Below are 19,838 nucleotides of genomic sequence, written 5' to 3' on the forward strand. Positions count from 1 at the left end.
TTAACTTATTTAGCATCATCCAAACATATACAATAACTAAAACAATCAAATGAATACATTTACCATTTTACCACTAGTATTAAATAATTAAGAAAGGGTTTTCAAAATCTTAAGTTGCTCCCTGCAATATATTTGAAAGATTTGAAAACAATGTCCGATGAAAGGACACCTGAGAAAAATCGGAATAAGTTTTCTCTAATTCTGTGGTTATTCCGTGCATTCTTCCACATCTTGTAGAACAAAATCGTGCGAGAATATATCAGAAACGCACAGTTTTCATGGTTATATTTTATTATTCTATGTTGGCACTCCGAACTTTCCGCTACGGCTTTATCTGTCAATTCATCAAATTGCCTTAAAGAAATCAGTTCTGCCAACCAACATTTTTCAATGCAAAAATCACTAAATTATATTTATGGAAATATTTCATTAATTTCAATGAAAATGCAATGAATTAGAGAAAATAATGTATAATACTCGTACAGAAGGCTCCTTCTACCACTCGTTCATTCCAAAACTCGCCACTTCGTGGCTCGTTTTAGAATTTTGAACTCGTGGAAGAATATCAATGCCTTCTGCACTTGTATTATAAATAACTATTCTAATCGAAATATTTCAAAACCTCACCAACAGAAAAGCATACTTATATCTAATATTTCGCTAAAGTGACATGTGATTCGATTGATAAAATTCTAGCTCGAAAATAATCAATAAATTGGATTTTCTACAATTATTATTCCTGGTATTAACCATCTCAACAGAATTTTTACTTTTATCTGAGCATATAGTCATGCTCAGATGAAAGTACCCCAAGGTTTACTCGGTTACAATTTTTATCAACGAAATATTTTTCCACTAGATATCCACTTATAGCGTGACTATACTTCTGAAGTCATACACTTAACTTCGTACATCATCCAGGTAAAGAAAACTAACAAATCCTAATACAGAATTTTCCAAGAAGAAGTTTCATTGTTTTAAGAGCATTTTTATTTCATTGGAAAGAGGAAGTTAAGCCATAATTGACGGAAAACGAAATAAACCAAATTGGCACCATGGCTACTACCACCATATCCGAGACTAATTCTCACACTTGCGGCTGTGTGTCCTCGATAACTTCAGGATTTTCATTTCTAATGTCTTGAATCCATTATGGAGTATTGGCATAGACCTAAAAAAGGCCAAAGGTGTTGATCTCGGTGGCCAAAAAGAACACGGACAGAAAGCTTTCTTTCGTTGCATGTGTGGCATGTAACACTGCCTTGTTGAAAATAATTGTCGTCCACATCAATATCTTCCAATGACGGCCATAAAAAATCATTAATCATGGCTCGGTAACGCAATCAAACCACAGTGACAGTTGCACCAGCCAGTGGCATCACAAGCACCAAAAACGCACCAAAGAGTTACACGTTGAGGATGGAGAGGCTTTTCAAGAATTATTCTTGTATTTTCCGAGCACCAAATGTGACAATTCTTCTCATTAAGGAAGCTTCCGTGATACAAGCAGGCCTCATCACTGAGTATGATTTTTAAATCAAAATCCTGATCATTTCGATGCATTTCAATGACCGAATTATTGAAGATAAAGGTGTTAAATTTTATGCAAAATACGATTTAAGTCAACACCACAGGCTGCAGCAGCAATTATCTTTTTTTTTTCATGAGCTACGCACACGTTTTCGATTCTTCAAATCACTAAACTCTCCCAATAGCTCAAATTGCTTCACCAGTTTCGGTATTGCTGGCCGAGAAGGTGCTTCAGGACGAGCCAAAAGTGCTTTAGTTTTGCGAACTGTGATTGCAAAATTTTCAGCATTTTTGTAGTGAATTTTAACAATTGCAGTGCATTGTTGAAGAGCGTATCGTAACGTTTTTAGTAATGGCGTGGTTTTACCTGTCAAATGTCAAAAGATGACAACTTCAAAAGTGACCGCTACCTAGATAGTGTACTATTCAAAATGAAACCTCTTATTGGAAACTCTTTAAAATTTTCCTGTTGTGACAATCCTAAGACTGCTCGTTTATAAGATCCTACTCCAGCCGAATAACAATATCTGCTATACGCAGGCTACAAAAACCACGTGTTCCGTAGTTACCGAATCGAGATCATCCTCAAAGACAGGCTGTCTGCGATGCTCAACTTTCCCCTTTCCATGTTCGTTTATGAGAAGACTTGTTTGGAAAGGAATTTCGAATAAGCAATCGGACATCCACGATGATCAAAATTCAGATCAGGTTAGTGTGTAAGAGTAAATTGATGGAATAGGTTCAAGTGATGCAGACGGATTTGATAGAGAAATTGACATTACGATCATGTATGACTGCGTTGAGATGGAAGAAGCAATTTGTTAGGAATCGCTATCAAGCGTTCATTAGTTAGACTATTTCCTTGTATTACAGGGTGTTCTTCAAATACGACGACAAGTTGGAAATGTATTCCCTATGAAAATAGATCCGATTCATTTTCGTTTAGAAGTTACAAGAATCAAAAAAAAATAATTATTTTCAAAAAAATGATTGAACTTCAACTTCAAACTTTGCATCTACCTTCCTCAACAATAAACAATAAAAATTGTTCGAAATGTCCACCTGAAGATTTCTTACTCGGCAGATCAGATATGGTTCGTTGGTTATTTGATTTGACGCATCAGTAATAATTGATGTGATGTAATTTTAACATGATAGATAAGGTTCTTCATATCTTGCCATAAATATAAATTCGGTGAACGAGGTGGCCATGGCAACAGTCCCTCTTGACCTGTCCATTTATTCAAGAAATTATCATTCCACTATTTGTCTTTATTTGTGTGGTGGTCCATCATCGTGATAATATAACAAATTTCCAATAAAGTTGAGCCCTAAATCATCGATGAAGTCCAGAAAGTTGTGCTCCAAAGCTTCTTCCAAATCCGCATTCTAACATCTACCTACTGACATCAAATCATTGTTGAAAATCCAACCTTAAAGGTTGACAATTATAAAACGTTGAGAAAATCTTTCACGTCTAATTGAATGTTTTACGTCTAATTCGGGAATACCCTGTATAAAATTAAAAACGAGGAATGCATTCTGGTGAAGCCATGTGCTTCTGAGTGTTTGTCAATCTAACGCCAATTTTACCCTTGAAGATTACATAACTGTATAAATTTATATGATATCGATACTGACGTGACTGAATATGCAAAATAATAAAAAGATAGCTATTTTGATATCCTTCCAAATAATGGATATTAACCTTGTTTTATCGAAGATACAGTGATTACATGTCTGTCAAGTTTCAAATTGAGTTTTATTCTATTATTGACGTCACAGAATCACTTAAAATTCCAGTTATCCACTTTTTTTTGAGTGTGTGTAAATACTGTTATCCATCATCAAAGTAAATAAATAATAGCTATTAAATATCAATATAATGTGAAGTAATATATTATTATTATTTTGTGTTTATAATTCAAAACTGATTGAACTTCATATCAATTGTGGAACCTAATCAGATATCAAGATAATAGAACTTATAATTGGAATCATGATATTTACATCCATTGTGGAATATAATAGAGATCAAAAGTATTAATTTTCATGTAGAAATACTGAATCACGATAGAAGTGACGGTGATAACATTGTGATGTGCAAAAAATCAATAAATCATATTCTATTTACAATAATTTGATGAAAATAAAATTATCATTTAACTTTACTTTTTCTTGGGAATCTTCTACACAGCTAAAATTTTTTTAAACTTAAGTCAAGCTTGAGCAACTCTAATTGTCGAACACAAAAACGTTCAATCTGGTATAGTTCAGTAGACAAATACAAAATAGGTGGGTCTGCTTGAAAAAATTCCGAACTTAATGAAACTTCTACAGGTTGTTCGGGGGTGGTGTGGGATAACTGTGTCAAGTTATCCAACACGAGGACCCTGTGCTAACTTGAGGAGGGCCGAAAAACCACACATTTTTGGACTTTTTTCGGGTTATACATATACAATCATTATTTCCAATTAATTCTCGGATTTGATTTATTTATTTTACCCCAGTTGATCTTATTATTGAGGTTCAAAATAATTATGGGTTGATAGGGATTTACAGTAAGGTGATCACATGCCACAATAACATTGAAATATCTACTCTTCACATAAACATAGGCTTTTAGTCAAAGCTACTTTCTATATTCTATAAGAATAATAATAATATATATCTATATCTCTATAATTACCATAGAACGGCTGGTAATTGTTAGTTAGAGGGTCAAAACCTTTGTTTTTTGCCAATTTTTGACATTTTGAGGAAATTCCTCTAATTTTGATTGGCTGTATCTCGGTTGATATGAGGTTTAGAAAAAAGTGTCGCCAAACAAAATTATAAGGAATTCAATTATCTACAACTTTGAAAATGCACGTTTTGGTCGAAAACTAATTAAGTTGAATGTTATAAGCAAAAAACTTAAAAAAGTCCGAAAATGTTGAGGTTCTTCGTCCCTCCTCAAGTTAGCACAGGATCCTCGTGTTGGATAAATTGACAGAATCATCCCCCCGCACCCCCAAACAACCTGTAGAAGTTTCATTAAGTTCGGAATTATTTCTAGCAGACCCCACTTTTTTTTGCTTTGTCACTGGACAATTATTTTGATCGACTGAAGCTCAATTCATATTGGGTTTACGAAAAAGTCTGTGGATGCAAAATTGTAGAGAATTTAATGGTCGTCAACTTTGAAAATGAACTTTTTGGTTGAAAACTACATAGTTTAGAAGTTATGAGCAAAAAACTTAAAAAAGTCCGAAAATGTTGAGGTTCTCCGTCCCTCCTCAAGTTACCACAGGGTCCTCGTGTTGGATAACTTGACAGAATCATCCCCCAGCACCCCCAAACAACCTGTAGAAGTTTCATTAAGTTCGGAATTTTTTCCAAGTAAAATGTATTTTTCGGCAACCGTCCGGGAAGTGCTCACTTAGCAGACGCTTTTTCTCTGAGAAAGAAGCATTTCCCGGCCTAGTCCGGAAAGTACGTACTTCCCGGACTAGGCCGGAAAAGAATCATAGAATCCGTAGCAACCGAGATAACGGCTGACAGTTCATATGAAATTAGTTTTCAAAAATTTGCATGTTTTTTGATCGCAATCGCAATAAAATATGGAAAGCAGCAGCGATAGTGTTATTTTACATGGTTGCCGAAAAAATATTGTACGCAACACGCCCGAAAATGTTTTTTTGGACTCACAGACTTCCAGGACTCGCTTACGCTTGTCCTGGAATTTTGTCTATTCGTCCAAAAAAACCCTATTTTCCGGACTTGTTGCGTAAATTACTATTATCTACTTGACTAGTATGTAAAATGTCAAATTTTTGTCAAATGTCAGCTCTCATATCAATCTTCCGAATAACCATAGATGAAAATACTCATTGAGTACGCATTTTCGAAAAATATGGTCATTTGTTAGAGTGTCAAATTAATATTGCTTCACAACCCATGAACACCTGTAAGCAGAATCATTTTTTCGAAGCTCCATTCAACATATCTAAAAATGGCTGGGAGAACAATAATCACGATTCAATTATCCTTTTTCAATGGAGGAAAAAAGAATAAGGAAGCATTTATACTCGTACATATACCTTTCACTGGTATCCACTGACGACATACACATTGTCCAACTGCTCTAAGGTCGGTCTGAATTGCATATCTCAGTGGCGTGGCCCAATTTTTTTCCATTCGCTCCTGTATCCTTATGTTTACATTGCAGTAATTACTTGTTAGGTGAGATAGTGATCTATTCCGAAAGTCTGCTCGGATAATCAATATAATTATAGGGCTCCGGTTAAAAGAGCGATAATTTCTTATGCAGAGAAGATCAGTGTCGATAAAACTACCGAAAACGTAGGTACAGAGAAGATTCCTTCAACTCGTCATTAAAAATACTTTCTCCTCAACTTGCCATCAAACGTTTGGGAATCCATTGAAAAATCTAACTATACAGGGTGTTCCAAATTAAGTCGGCACCATTGCCAACTCCGTTATTATTGTTGCTACGATGTCGGTTAAATAGGCAAACTAGTAGCATTTTCTCGATGCCGAAAACACAATGACAGTCGCATTGTCATAATATTTCATAAAATGATATTTTTTCAATGACACACCCCATATTTTTTCATGCATTTCTATTCGTTATAACATTCTTAACAACAAAGCTCATATCACCTTTCTTCCTAAAGTGGAAAATGAGCTACTTATTTTGAAAAATTAAGTTCTTTCACTAGTACAAAAAATTTATTTGTTTCGGCGAATAATAGTACATGATTGTCCAAACACTCATTTTTTGTACTTATAGCAAAATAAGACAATAAAAATAAAAAATTGCGCTGGGATGTGAACTCGTGAAACCTGTGATCATCATGTCGCACCACATTTGGAATTAATATACAAAACAACAAAAAATAAATCGTACAATTATCTGGAACGGTTTTCAAGATATGATCTTTAGTTCAAACCATCATAACTATGAAATTTCTAAAAAAAAGGGGCCTACGTCCAAAATTTCCTCAGATAGATTATGACAAGTGGGTTACCTATTTCGAAATTAGAATTTCATGGAGATTATGAGTATGAAATAAGAATTGAGTATTTCCATTTGAAAAGCAGGGTGGTATCGTGTTTCACTACTTTCGGACCAGCCTGTAAAGTCAAAAGTAATTCAAGATTATGCGCTGAGTGCTGTCTATTCCGTCAAAATTTAAATAATTCTCCTACTCCTAGCCCAAAATTGACAAGAGTTATCGACCGATCGAGCACTATTGATTCACCCTGTATTTTTTTTAGATCGAATTAAAACTCCTCAGTTTACTACAGAAAGATGAAGTTATGAATCAACATTTATTTGTGCACTGCATTCGTATTATTGTCACATAAAATTGAAGGTGTCCAGTCGTACTTGACACACTTTAGTCTCTTTTATTTAACAGTTGCATGAAGATCAAATTGTGTAACAGAATCTTGAGCATGTGTTTATGTATTCACAGATTTGTATCTCAAGTGAATGAAAATTTCTGATTATGCAAACTAATAATATAAATGAGGATATATATTTTTTCATCTCAGATAGGTAAATAAAACTCAATAAAAAATTACTCCGAGATAGAATTCACAAAATGATGAGTGAAAAATGAAAAATGAGGAAAGCACTGACAAGGAGCAGGAGCCTTTGAGCGCTCGTCATTCATGCGCCAATTGCGCCGTTGAAAACCAGATATACCTATCACAGTTCCAATAAGAGGTTTTATTTTAATATAAAGAAAACGAGCATACTACAAACGAACTCAATGTATTTTTATTTCATTAATGATGGAAAATGATATCAACCAAATGGACGCCACGGAAATTTTCTATGACCCATTCGCACATTTGCTGCTGTATGTACTCGATAACTTCATGAATTTCATCTTTAAGACCTTATATCGATTATGAAGATTTGGTATAGACCTTATCTTTCACGTGACCCAAAAGAATAAGTCTAAAAGTGTTAAATCACAAAATCTCAGTCGCCAATTGTGATCACCTGCAAAATTTTGGTTTCCATGTCCTTGCATTCTAGCTGAGTGTTTCAATGAGATGAAAATTTTTAGACCCAACACAAAAATTTAAAAAAAAATTGAGAAGAATTTCATATTATTGATATACTATGTATGAAGTGGGTGTATAATATTCTAAAATTGACTATTCCATCCGTGAATATCTCTTCTCAGGAAATAAACTACATATATCGGTTCAAATGATACTAAGCAACATCAAAATTTAATTTTCTTTTTCAATGAAACAATCCCCAACAAATGCAACTAATTAATAATATGTCACTATTGCACATAAATTCATTGTTCAAGTGTTTTGTTGCAAGAGTAATTTACTCATTTTATTGTCGATTGTTATGTTCTATTTAAAAACTCTTTACTGCTGAAAATTTGATTTAGACATTTAGATTGCCTCACTCTGAACGATGTCAACATTTTGTTTTCAAACTGTTGAATACTCTACAAACTTGAAATTTTCCATCAAAAATTATATGTCCAAACATAATCAATTATTGTTGTCAAATTGAGTGTTAAATACCAACAAATGATGCCCTTAAATCTTGAATTTCATTGAAATTAGTCAACTAGGCAATTATGCAAATATCGGAAAAATTTTAAATTTCCATAAGAGTTACCACACATTGTATTTATGTAGGTAACAAAGCAATTTTCAAAGTTAATAAAGCAAAGTCACCTTTATTATATATCCTACTTAGAAAACTCCATGCATATATTTCTATATCTATTTTTAAAATCAATTCGCAAGCTTTATGATTCAGGAATTGTAGGAGTGTTCACCTCTATGAATCCTTACATATCTTCAGCGATCACAGAATTCTTCGAAATCCTTCAAACCATCACGTTTTCTAACCTCAATCGAAAAATAAGTGAAATCCGATTCAATCGTTTCTTGTTATTGCTGGGAAAAGGTCGTTTAATTGATGAATCCTTGTAGATGCAGACCTTCATGGGTCTGCACACCAACATTCTTCCATCTCATTCACCTATCTCTGAGATTTACGAGTTCATCAAGGAATGAGTAATTAGAATGATTTACAGCCTATCATGAAATATATTTATCATATGAAATTTACATCCTTTTATTTCGATACTAGTTGATCTAGCAGACTTTGTTGTTCCAAAAAAAAAATTTGCTTGGAATTTTCCGATGTTTTGAATATCAAATTAACATTCTGTTATTCGAAAAATTGTAATTATCAAAGACAATAATCATTGAAATTTCTTCGAAGTTCCGTTTGTTTCGGGGTTTTTTCCATCTTGAAAAAAATTAAGGTAATAATGCTGTAATATAAGAAAAGCATACCACATATTATGTCTTCAATATGGGAACACATACAAAAATATTCATCGAAGAAGAAAATTTTAATTATACGATGTCAAGTAATGAGCACCATTTAAAAGAATATTTTATTGTTATATAATATCCGCAAGGAAGTCAACAATTATAAAAACTGTTGATTAATAATTTATAATATTAATTTTTCGGTGATCTATCTCTTATGGAAAAACCATTTATTGAAATTTACTTTTATGATACCACTGACGTATTATTCTGTATTTATGGCTAGTGTTTAAGATCCATCATCAACGTAAAAATGCTAGTAAATTGAATCAGAATTTTTAGGCTGAATCTGTACTCAAATTTAATGATTTAATAATTGAAATATTTATAACTATGTACGAGTTCGATTTCAACAGAAGTTTTCAAGAATTTCATCAGTTATGTTTGATTTTATGTTCAGGGCCGTCGCAAGCCAAACTGCCGCCCTAGGAGAGGCCCAATTTTCTGCCCTAACCTAACAGAAGTCAACTCTGCAGAATCAAAAGATGAATATTGGGTACTCGGGGTCTTCTATAGAACGATAAAAAAATTGAAAGCATTTCTTCAAAAAATTTTGATAATAATATAGGGAAAATATTCATCAACAAGAAACCAATTTTCAATTCATTTCAGTATTGCCGAGCAGAAAAACCGTCCCAAATACGTAATAAAATTCGGCACCGTTTAGCAAAGGAAACGCTGACAAGCCTGCATTTGTTTTTAAGGGTCAATAAAAAGTACTATGGTGGGATAAGATATGGGAAATCTGGTTATTTATGAGTATAAAGGCTAAGGCAACACCTTTTATGATTTTTGATGCTAATTCTATTTTTCCTTGCTTTACCAATTGAATCTCATTCGGTACTTTTATTTTCTTAACATGTGAATTTTTTCGATCAAGCTTGAAATGTCGCCCTTGAATTTTGACACCGTAGGCAACTGCCTACCCTCTAGCGACGACCCTGTTTATGTTTATCACAAAATCAATTCCAATTGACAATGAAATAGATGATCTTTAATCATAATAGATTGACGAATCATCCGATTTTATAATTTCTAATCTTCCACGGGTATTGAAACATTACAATGCATTTTCCTTGAATAGTTTTTTCCAAAGTGAACATACAACAAATAATTTGCAATTGATTCCCTTGCTTTCGTTGCTGAAACAATTCCGATACCAGAGATTGTAATCCATTTGATACCATCTACACTGTGTTGCAATTTTAAAACAATGATTTATTACATTTTTATCTTACTGGCCAAATTATATTTTTCAAAACTAAACAACGCTTAGATAAATATGCAAAATATACTGATTTCATAAAATTATGACTCATATAAAACGATGTTCTTATCAAGAAAAAATTTTCAAATAAAAATGAGTGAATATATTCCTAACATTTTCAAATGGAAAATTGTGGACTTGACAAGATGTGTTGATAGCCTTCGGAATCGAAAAACCGAATTCAATCGATCACCTTAATGATATATATTCCAAGATCTAGATGATACCATTTTTTTGAGTATATTCTTCGATGAGATTTGTCCTTTGATTTCAATATGTGTTCTCATGTGTAATCAGTCTAGATTACAATCAATCAAGGATAACATAACATAAATCGAAGGATCAATTCTTATTGATAAAAGGAAAATATAATAGAATATATTTTGTAGTACCTAAATACAGACAATATTAGCATCAAAATGCGGAAATTATTCATCTACATAAAACTTGTTTATTTGGAAATAGCAGTCACACTCAACAGTGAACTCCAGAAAATAACTCAAAAGGTTTGGCGTGTATATTCATGGGTTGAGACAAAAGGTCACTATTGTGAATGCTGGAACAAGTGATGCATTTTTACATAAATAGAATTTAACTCTTTCGATAGTGATGATCGTAAGGATTACCACAAATCTAGGAATGGACAATTATTTCATATATTCATGTGTTAGTTCACAGCTCGAATAATGAAATTCAAAAATTCTTTGGAGAATAACTGAAGCTATGATTTTTTTGAAATGGAAACAAAAATGTTTGGACAGATAAGCCACATAGCCGACAATCACCCCTCTCTAGGGGGTTGCTAGTTTCGGTCATCTAAAATGATTAAAAAGTGAAACACTTCGTTTCCGCATACAATTTATTTCACCATACTCACCTGAAGAAGTCAAAATGTAATTTGACGAAAAAATTGTTGTGATATCAATAAATATATGAGAAAATAAAGTGTTTTACTTTTTAATCATACTTCGTAATTTCGCAAATTTGGGATAGAAAATTATAAAAATAATACCTATATGTGTCGTGTTATTCCTAGGAAACAACAGCAATTTCAAGTGATATTTTTGTAACCAGAAATGAAGCCGCGATTGAACGTTCAAGGCCTGCTTCGATTTCATTAATTCCTGAATGGACTATATATTATATTCGTTTAATGTTTGCAATGATTCTTCAAGCTGGGCCAAATTGATGAGATTATACGATTTCTTAATATTCTTTCATTTGTCTATTTACAGGTTATTCGTTGATGTTGGACTGATTTTAACATATTTCTTCGGAAATGCAGTATATGTTGTTTTCATCGGTGATTCTCTTTTCCAGGTGAGTAATAACACATTAGAGATTGTTTTTTTTTATATATCTCTTGTGATATTCTGAAAAAAGAACGAAGTTATTTTTTGGGTTGAAAAATATTTACTTCAACCATAGAACTGAATACATGAATTCTTTACAATTATATTTGATTTCCCAAAATATTCCCGAAATAATATGAAATCTCAATTACCTCGACATCATCAATTATAATTAAGGGTGTTACAAAATGGGTGTGAAAGTGAGAATCTCAGTCAAAAATTTAAGGAGGACTTTCATGTAAACAGAAGCTCTAAGGCTTCTCCTTGAAAAGTCACACGCCTCCTACTAATATATGAGAAAAAATTCAGAGACTGGAGACTGGAATGAACGGAATTTCATGTTTTACCAATGAAGTTGGCCTAAAAAAATATGACAGCCTCCTACAAGATTTTTGCGAAAGTATTTTCAGAAGATATGTTCATGAAGGATAATGTTGTATTTAATTAATATTCTTATAAAAATATAATCATTCTATTGCTTTTACGGATACAATAAAAGAGTTGAAAATATTTCTGATGTATAAATTTAATTTCGATGAAAAGTTCTGTTGAAAATGAAATAGGGCCAGCAGCATATGATATCTCTCAATCACTTCATCTCTGTTAATAATTGGCCTTTTCATTGGTAAAACATTGCTAATGCCTTTCATTCCACTCGTCAGCAATTTCAAGTTCAAACATTTTTTTCTCATTTTTAGAAGCATGTAACTTTCCAAGATGAAGCCTTAAAGCTTTCATCCTCATGAAAGACTCAATTCCATTTTCGACAAGGATTCATTCCTTAAAAACTTTCATACATATTTGGTAACTCTCTATAATATTGGCGCATGCACCATTCTGTAACCGTTCAGAAAAGTTTCGAATTAATTCGCCATACATTGATCTGCTATTGATTTCCTGATAACTTTAGTAAAAAAAATCGGATTACTCTCATATCGAAACTTGAATTCGATGAATTATCATTTGAAATTCCGAACAACTTATGTGAGCATTCGCCATTTTGTAACTAGGGTTTTCCTAAATTGAAGGTACGACGGAAATTGAGAAATTCCTTGAATGATTTTAAAGAAAAAAAATCTTATAAACATGTCATAAATTGCCGGAAGCTGGATGGCTCAATATGGTGAAAAGGTTTAAATTATCAGCTCTAGTTCTTTACCATCGTATAGTCACCACAGCAACTCCTTCATACCTTCACAGGAAGATCAGATACAGATCTGATATTCACCATTTGAATATCAGAACTCGTGGACTTATATCAGCCCCTCCTCATAGGCTTGTCCTCTTCGAGAGATCATTTACCTTTTTCGTATACAAATTGTACAATCAATTCATCCATCTGCAATCATTATCAGTAAATTCATTCAGAAAACGTGTCTGGGACATATTGTTCAGTGAACAGTGTGCACCTGTGAGATAAGTTTTTGGTTCCTCTAAACCATTATTTCTTATTCTCACCGTTATGATTTTTTTTTCTCACCATTGTTTTTTTTTATTCTTAATTTTTCTTCTTCAGAGTACTTGTACTTTTTTTTTGACATAAAGCACAATAATACTCAATTGCTATTTTCTTCTTCAGGGTTTGAGTGGAAGAACAGATGGTTAACACCCACCTGAACTCCGCCCTGTGATTGAAATGAAATATATTTTTGTTTTGATAATATGTGAATCAAATATTTCTTTTTATTGTCAATATAGGCCTATTATTATTATTATTATGTGCCCGCAAAAGCTTTTTTTCGAAATATAGGGAGTTTCTTGTGGTCCTACTTTTTTATGATGATTAAACCAGTTTATAGAATCTTTATTCATCTTCGCTACAGATTTGGTAAATAACTCATAATATAACTTATCCATTTATCAAAGCCAACTATAATAATTAGAATTTTCTTGAGGATCACAAGAGAATTGTTTCAAATTTTTTTTCGGTAGCAGATACATTAAAACTATAAGAAATCGAAAAACGTAATACAGGACCAAACTTTCCTTTTATATTTTTTCTCACCAACACTAAATCATCCTTAAATAACTTTTTTATAATTTAAGCCAACCTGTATTTCTAACGTTTTTCGATATCCTTGTAGTGCCCCGCTTAATTGTTCAAACTATGTATAGCAAACTAGCATTATTCTCACACCCCTTGATGTTTATCGCACTGATTCACTTAACATATATATATACATCCTGTAGATTCGAAGGCATGTGCACCATTAATGACAGAATTTGAATAGGAGAATGTGGTGCAATAAAGGACTTATTCACTCTTCAAAGTCTTAAAATTTATTTCAATAGCTTCAACTAATCCAACACTTTCAGATAAAGAACCACTACTTCCCAGATCTGGATATGGGTTCGCAAACCTTCATGTTGATCCTCACAGTCTTTCTCCTCTTCGCCTGCCAAATAAGGCCCCTCAAGTTCTTGGTGCCATTCTCAGCTATAGCAAATGTCTCCATGATGGTCTGTTTCGGCATCACAGCCTACTACATGACAGAGGAACTCGGAAGCCCGGACTACAAAGGTATGCCATCTTTGGCCAAAGGCATATCTGGCCTGCCGAAATTCATGGTGACCGTAATCTTCGCCATGGAAGGCATTGGAACCATCCTACCAGTCGAGAACTCGATGGTAAAGTCCAATTTCATCGGATGCCCTGGTGTATTGAATACTGCTATGGTTATCATTGTATTCTTGTTTGGGTCAATTGGTTTCTTTGGATATTTAGTTTATGGCGAAGATACCAAAGCGAGTGTTACCTACAATTTGAAAGATGAAGAGTAAGTGGTTTTTGGTTCAAGATTAAAAATGAATATTTCAAATGCAAAAAGTTTTATGAAGGGTTTCCCATCAAGAGGTTTAATTTTGACTCGAAAAACAACGAGTATATTTCATAAGAAATTGATTGATATTCAATTCATTGTATATAGGGAGGTATGCCATTACCGATAAAAATATATTAGCCAAATGGCCACCAAGGTCATATGGTTATAGCACCGTATCTTTATCATTACCAATTTGGTCATTTGCGGCTACGAATTCCATATTCAAGGTCTTGAATCGATTCTGGTCTAAACGTATTATATCACAAGATCTCGATGATCCATTGTCATCATCTCTTCGAGAAATAATACAGCCTGAAACATTGTCCACATATAGTTTTCTTCCAATTAATAATACCTCAATATCTCAATCCATTCATCGTAACAGTTGCACCAGCCTTATTTTGGAGTAAATATGGTCCGATTATACCACCAACCCAAAAAACACACCAAAGAGTGTCATGTTAAAGATGGAGAGGCTTTCCAACTATTATCCTTGGATTTTCCGTGCCCCATATGAGGCAATTCTTCCTATTAACGTAACTTTCAAGGTGAAAATGAGCCTCATCATTGACGATAATTTTTCGATGTAAATCCTCATCATTTTGGTGCATTCCATTTGGTAATCGACCGGCCTAAGTTCTTGTGTCAACTGAACTTTGGACACCTTAAGACCCAAGGTTTTGTGCAAAATAATCTGTAATTTCCTTTGTGGAATGCCTTATACCCAAGATCGATGAGGAATCGACAAACCTGGGTTCTCGTCAACACTGCAGGCTACAGCAACAATATTCCCAGTTATTCTTGAGCTACGCACTTTCTTTTCATTTTTCACATCACTAACTTGTCTTACTAGTCTTACTAGTTTTACTATTGCTGGTCGAGAAGGTGTTTCACGACGACTGAAAGTGATTCAGTTTTGAGAACAGTGACTACAACAGTTTCACCGTGTTTGTAAAGTGTTGTGAATTTTAACGATTTCACCGCCTTGTTGAAACGTGTTTATTTGTAATTGCGTAGTCTTTACTCCTCAAATGTGAAAAATTACAGCTTTAAAAGCGACAGCTGTTCAGATAGCGAAATGAAAATAAAATAAAATAAAAATAAATGAAACCTCTTATTGGAAAACTCTTCATTACATAACATCAGAACCATCTTAACTAGAAAGAATTATATATTCAACTTGAAAAAACTGATGTTTAAGACTCGTTTTTTCATTGTCAATTGCGTCATTATAGACTACAGAACTGTATAAAGGTATTGGTATGAGTAGACTAGAAAAAATGAGCCCTTAATAGTTATTTATGCAACAAGTGTAAAAAGTGAACGTTTCACTCGACGTGAAATTGTCCGACGAGGCCGTTAGGCCGAGTTGGAAAACACGTCGAGTGCAATAAACAATTTTTGCACGAGTTGCATACAACATTTTTTCTACGTTCATGCAAAAAGCAAAAAATGATTTATTGAGGTGCGGCACTAGGTGTAGGAAAATGAAAAGCGCAACTTGAATACTTTATTATTAATATCGATTTGCACTGAAACAGGAACTAATACGTTGCGAACAATTTAACTCAAACTTTATTTTTACCCTCAATGTTGAGAGTGAATGAACAATTGGTGCAATTTGCAATATGATTATTTCGTAGTGAAGTACTTTTTAAATCCACTTCTTGATTTGTTACTACTGTAAACGTACTAGTACTTGGTAACTGTACATCGTTATTTCCTTCAGGCTGAAATATTTGTTTGTCATGATGACAGCACGTTGAAGTAGACAGATGAGTGCAATAAAAACTTAATTGCACTAGTGCAATAAAGAACTTCTTTTTCCACTAAATATAGTTCAATAAAGTTTTGCTTTTTGCATGAATGTAGAAAAAAGCTCTTTTAAATTACTGAAAAAAACGTTTAAGAATTTTTTGAATATCTCGAACGGAAACCAAGATATAGCGAAACATTTGAAACAGTAATTTTTCAGAAAGCACTGTATCTCGAGAACGAATCGAGATATTTCTGATCTGCCTTATGATACTTTATTGTTTCGAAAAAAGAAATCGGGGTCTATGAAGAGTTTTTCTCCAAGTCTTATAGTTTTCGAGATACTTTCAGTAAGCATCGAATTTGGGACACCCTGTATATTCTGACAGAAAGTTTGGATAATGTTTAAGGTGTACAACTTTGCTTCCGCCGATTTGCAATAGATAGCGGTAAGTGGTAGTCGACATAAATAGATCGTAGATGTCAAACAATAAGCTCAGGTATTTGTAAACATAACGCGATCGAAATATTAGTCGATTTGTGCCTGCATCATGAAGTTATTAATCACATAAACATATCAGTTTACGAGCCAAATTCGCTCATTATTTGCGGGAGGCTTTAATTTTCTGCTTTAATATGAACAAATTTGCTGCTGAGACTCATCGAATACTCTCAAATACCGATGGTGAGGCCGCTTTAAGTGAAAGAACTTGCCCAGAGTGGTTTCAACGCTTCAAGAACCGTGATTTTGACGTTGAAGAGAGAAGGCTTTCTAAGATGCAGAATTTAAGGCATTACTCAATCAAGACTCGTTTCAATAAACGCAACAATAATTAGCAGGATCATTGGGATTGACGCAATAAGCCATTTGAAAACGCCTGAAAGTCATGGAAATGATTCAGAAACAAGGAAATATGATGCCGTTTAAGTTGAAGTCGAGAGATGTTGAACGACGTTTGTTTGCTTGTGAACAGCTGCTTGCAAGGCAAAGACAGAAGGTTATTCTGCATCGCATTGTGACTAGAGATGAAAACTGGTTTCATTACGATAATCTCAATGGCAAAAAACCATGAGGATATCCCGGTCATGCTTCTATTCGACGGCCAAACCGAATATTCACGGTTTCAAGGTGATGCTCAGTATTTGGTTGGGATTGGATCTATTCGCGGATCGTTTCAAAAGACGTCCAGTTTTTTCAATGCGGGATTCGTATTTCACCCGAAAGATGGGAGAAAGAAGCGGCCAGCGATGGCCAATACTCTGAATCATAAATGTATAATCAGATTTTTTTATTATAAAACCTCGAATTTCAGAAAAAACGGCGAAAGCAAGGTTGTATGCCTATGTAGTTTTACTAAAGTTATGTTTAGAAATATGAAACATGAACAAATTGAAATGTTATATCGTCTGCAATACAAATATTGAGCCTCCAAAGTGTTGAATTCGCAGTAGATCAAATTGATGAAATTATTCGATTCGTATGTACTTAATCAATTTTTAGTGCTTCATATAATGAGGAGATCCCCAATGCTTTTTATCGAATCTCACCAAATTCTATTTTTTTTCAGTTTGGCACAGGTGGCCAGAGGATGCATAAGCCTTGCTGTATCCTTGACCTTCATGCTTCAATTCTACGTACCCATGGAGATATCTTGGAGGTACATGCATTCCTACTTCTCCCCAAAGTTCCACAACCTAGTGCAGATCGTTTGGAGAATTATTGCTGTACTCTTCATAACTGTGATCGCTATCAGTGTGCCAGACCTTGGTACCATTATAGACCTTGTGGGTGCCGTGTTTTTGGCCACACTTGGACTATTCGTACCAGCAGTCTTAGACCTGGTGGTGAATTGGGAAGATGACTTGGGTATTTTCAAATGGAAGTTGTATAAAAATGTGCTGGTGATGGCGATTTCGATCTTTGCGTCGATTTCTGGTGTCTACTTTTCACTCGATAGTTTATTCAAGTCCTAGTGATTACAATTGCTGCGAGTATACATTGTTACTCACCAGTGAAAATGACAATAAGTGTAGTGAAAAAATGTTCAATATCTAGTTGGTACTACTAGATATTGAAAAAGCCCTTATAATAACCATATGTTGAAAGAATTCGATTATATACATATGTAGATACCTACTGAACATCATCAAAACTGTTGGTTTGAAAGTTATGGTCAACTATGAAAACAAACACAAAAATGTTTTTTTCAATCACATCTTACAATTCCATTATGTAATTTATGATTTTTGGTTGACTATAACTTCATCTGTTACCCTGGTAAAAAGAGTAGGATACTTAAGTCTATACTATTTTCAAGTGATCGAGAAACTCAAGGAGAGTGGAAGAATCCTGATATTCTGTGATTCATTGTGTAATTTTTTTTTATTTCGGGTAAAAAAATTGAGTTGTTTTAAGAATTTCGTTAATTTTTTATTTATTTGAGATATTTTAATGATTTTCATTATTTTATTCGTATTTGAATAAAATACCCACAATATTTTATAGAATACACAGACTGCCTCATCTCTTGCTCCTCTAGAATACTTTTTCGTAATATATCATTAAAATGTATGTGACTACTTCTGCGGAAGTTTTTACCGATATTATTTCCGATTTAAGAATCCGAATGTGCACAGTGTGTCCACAAAATGATCCGGAATGTTCTCTTCAACGACATATAATTGAATCATTAGTATTTTTTTGTATATAGTTGTACTTAACCTCATTGTAATTTCACCATCGTTCATTTTTTCATTTCCTTCCAATTAGAGATATTTATTTATACATGAGTATCAGTTCTTTGAAGCGAGTCTGTGATCATCGTTTTTTTTTGTAAATAGGAATCAGTTTTTTACGTGAATTCAAATTTGTGGATGTATGTAGAAGAACTATAAAATAAAAGTTGATAACTAGTGACAATTCATTATTTTTTTTTCAAAATAGTCTTATAATTGTCATGACAAATAGGGAATTGATCGTAAGCCAATGGTAAAAGTTTGAAAAAAACTATAAAATTATTATATTTCTTTCTGCTACTGAAGACATGGCTTCACTCGAGACTTCTCGTTCAATAATTTTTTATAAATATTAAGCTGCTCAAAATGTTCCAGGTTATTTATTTCCTTAGAAATTAGAATTGAGAATTAATTGCAGCAGGTTTCTTCTGTTTAATTACGAGAGTTTCAACTCAAATGTTGTAGATGGCGACATGTTGACAACAGAAGCCACAGTGGCGTTTCATATAATAAGAATAGTAGTTTCATATAATAAGAATAAATATTCGCTCTATCAATACATTACATGCCAATTCAACAGATATTCAAGGGTTCAACTTTATATAAATTCGTCTATTGTTTTTACACATTTTTTAAACTTTTTTTTGTCAATACATTTATTGCCTTTTGGAGATTTTAGTCCACTTTCTGTAGGGAAAATCTGCATCTATACGATGTGGAATGATCAATTGTTTCTTGTATCAAATGAGTGGTAAGAACTATTTGATTTAAATTTATTGTTGTACCTACCTATTTGTTGTGAAGATAGATGTTTATTTTAGATTCAAATAAACATAAGATAATGAAGGATTTTCCAATAGGAGCATTTCTTTTGAATATCAGCTGGGCAGGTATCACTATCGAAGCTGAATCTTTTGACATATAACAAGTAAAAACTATCTTATTACTACAAACAGGGCCGCCGCCAGACATTTTGGCACCCTG

At 33.4% G+C, this 19,838-nt stretch overlaps 1 protein-coding gene across 1 annotated transcript in view; it reads left to right on the forward strand.

Annotated features, from left to right (window-relative positions):
• The window catches only part of LOC123684259 (proton-coupled amino acid transporter-like protein CG1139), a 43,116-nt gene extending 24,078 nt beyond the window's left edge, over positions 1 to 19,038 (forward strand). Inside the window, exons 6-8 of the mRNA XM_045623442.1 lie at positions 11,425 to 11,509; positions 13,858 to 14,318; positions 17,687 to 19,038. Of these exons, the coding sequence (XP_045479398.1) occupies positions 11,425 to 11,509; positions 13,858 to 14,318; positions 17,687 to 18,092 (952 nt within the window). The 3' untranslated portion in view covers positions 18,093 to 19,038. The remainder of the gene's footprint in view (positions 1 to 11,424; positions 11,510 to 13,857; positions 14,319 to 17,686) is intronic.
• Positions 19,039 to 19,838: the final 800 nt, after the last annotated feature.

Source organism: Harmonia axyridis, chromosome 7 (assembly GCF_914767665.1).
Source record: "Harmonia axyridis chromosome 7, icHarAxyr1.1, whole genome shotgun sequence".
NCBI lineage: Eukaryota > Metazoa > Arthropoda > Insecta > Coleoptera > Coccinellidae > Harmonia > Harmonia axyridis.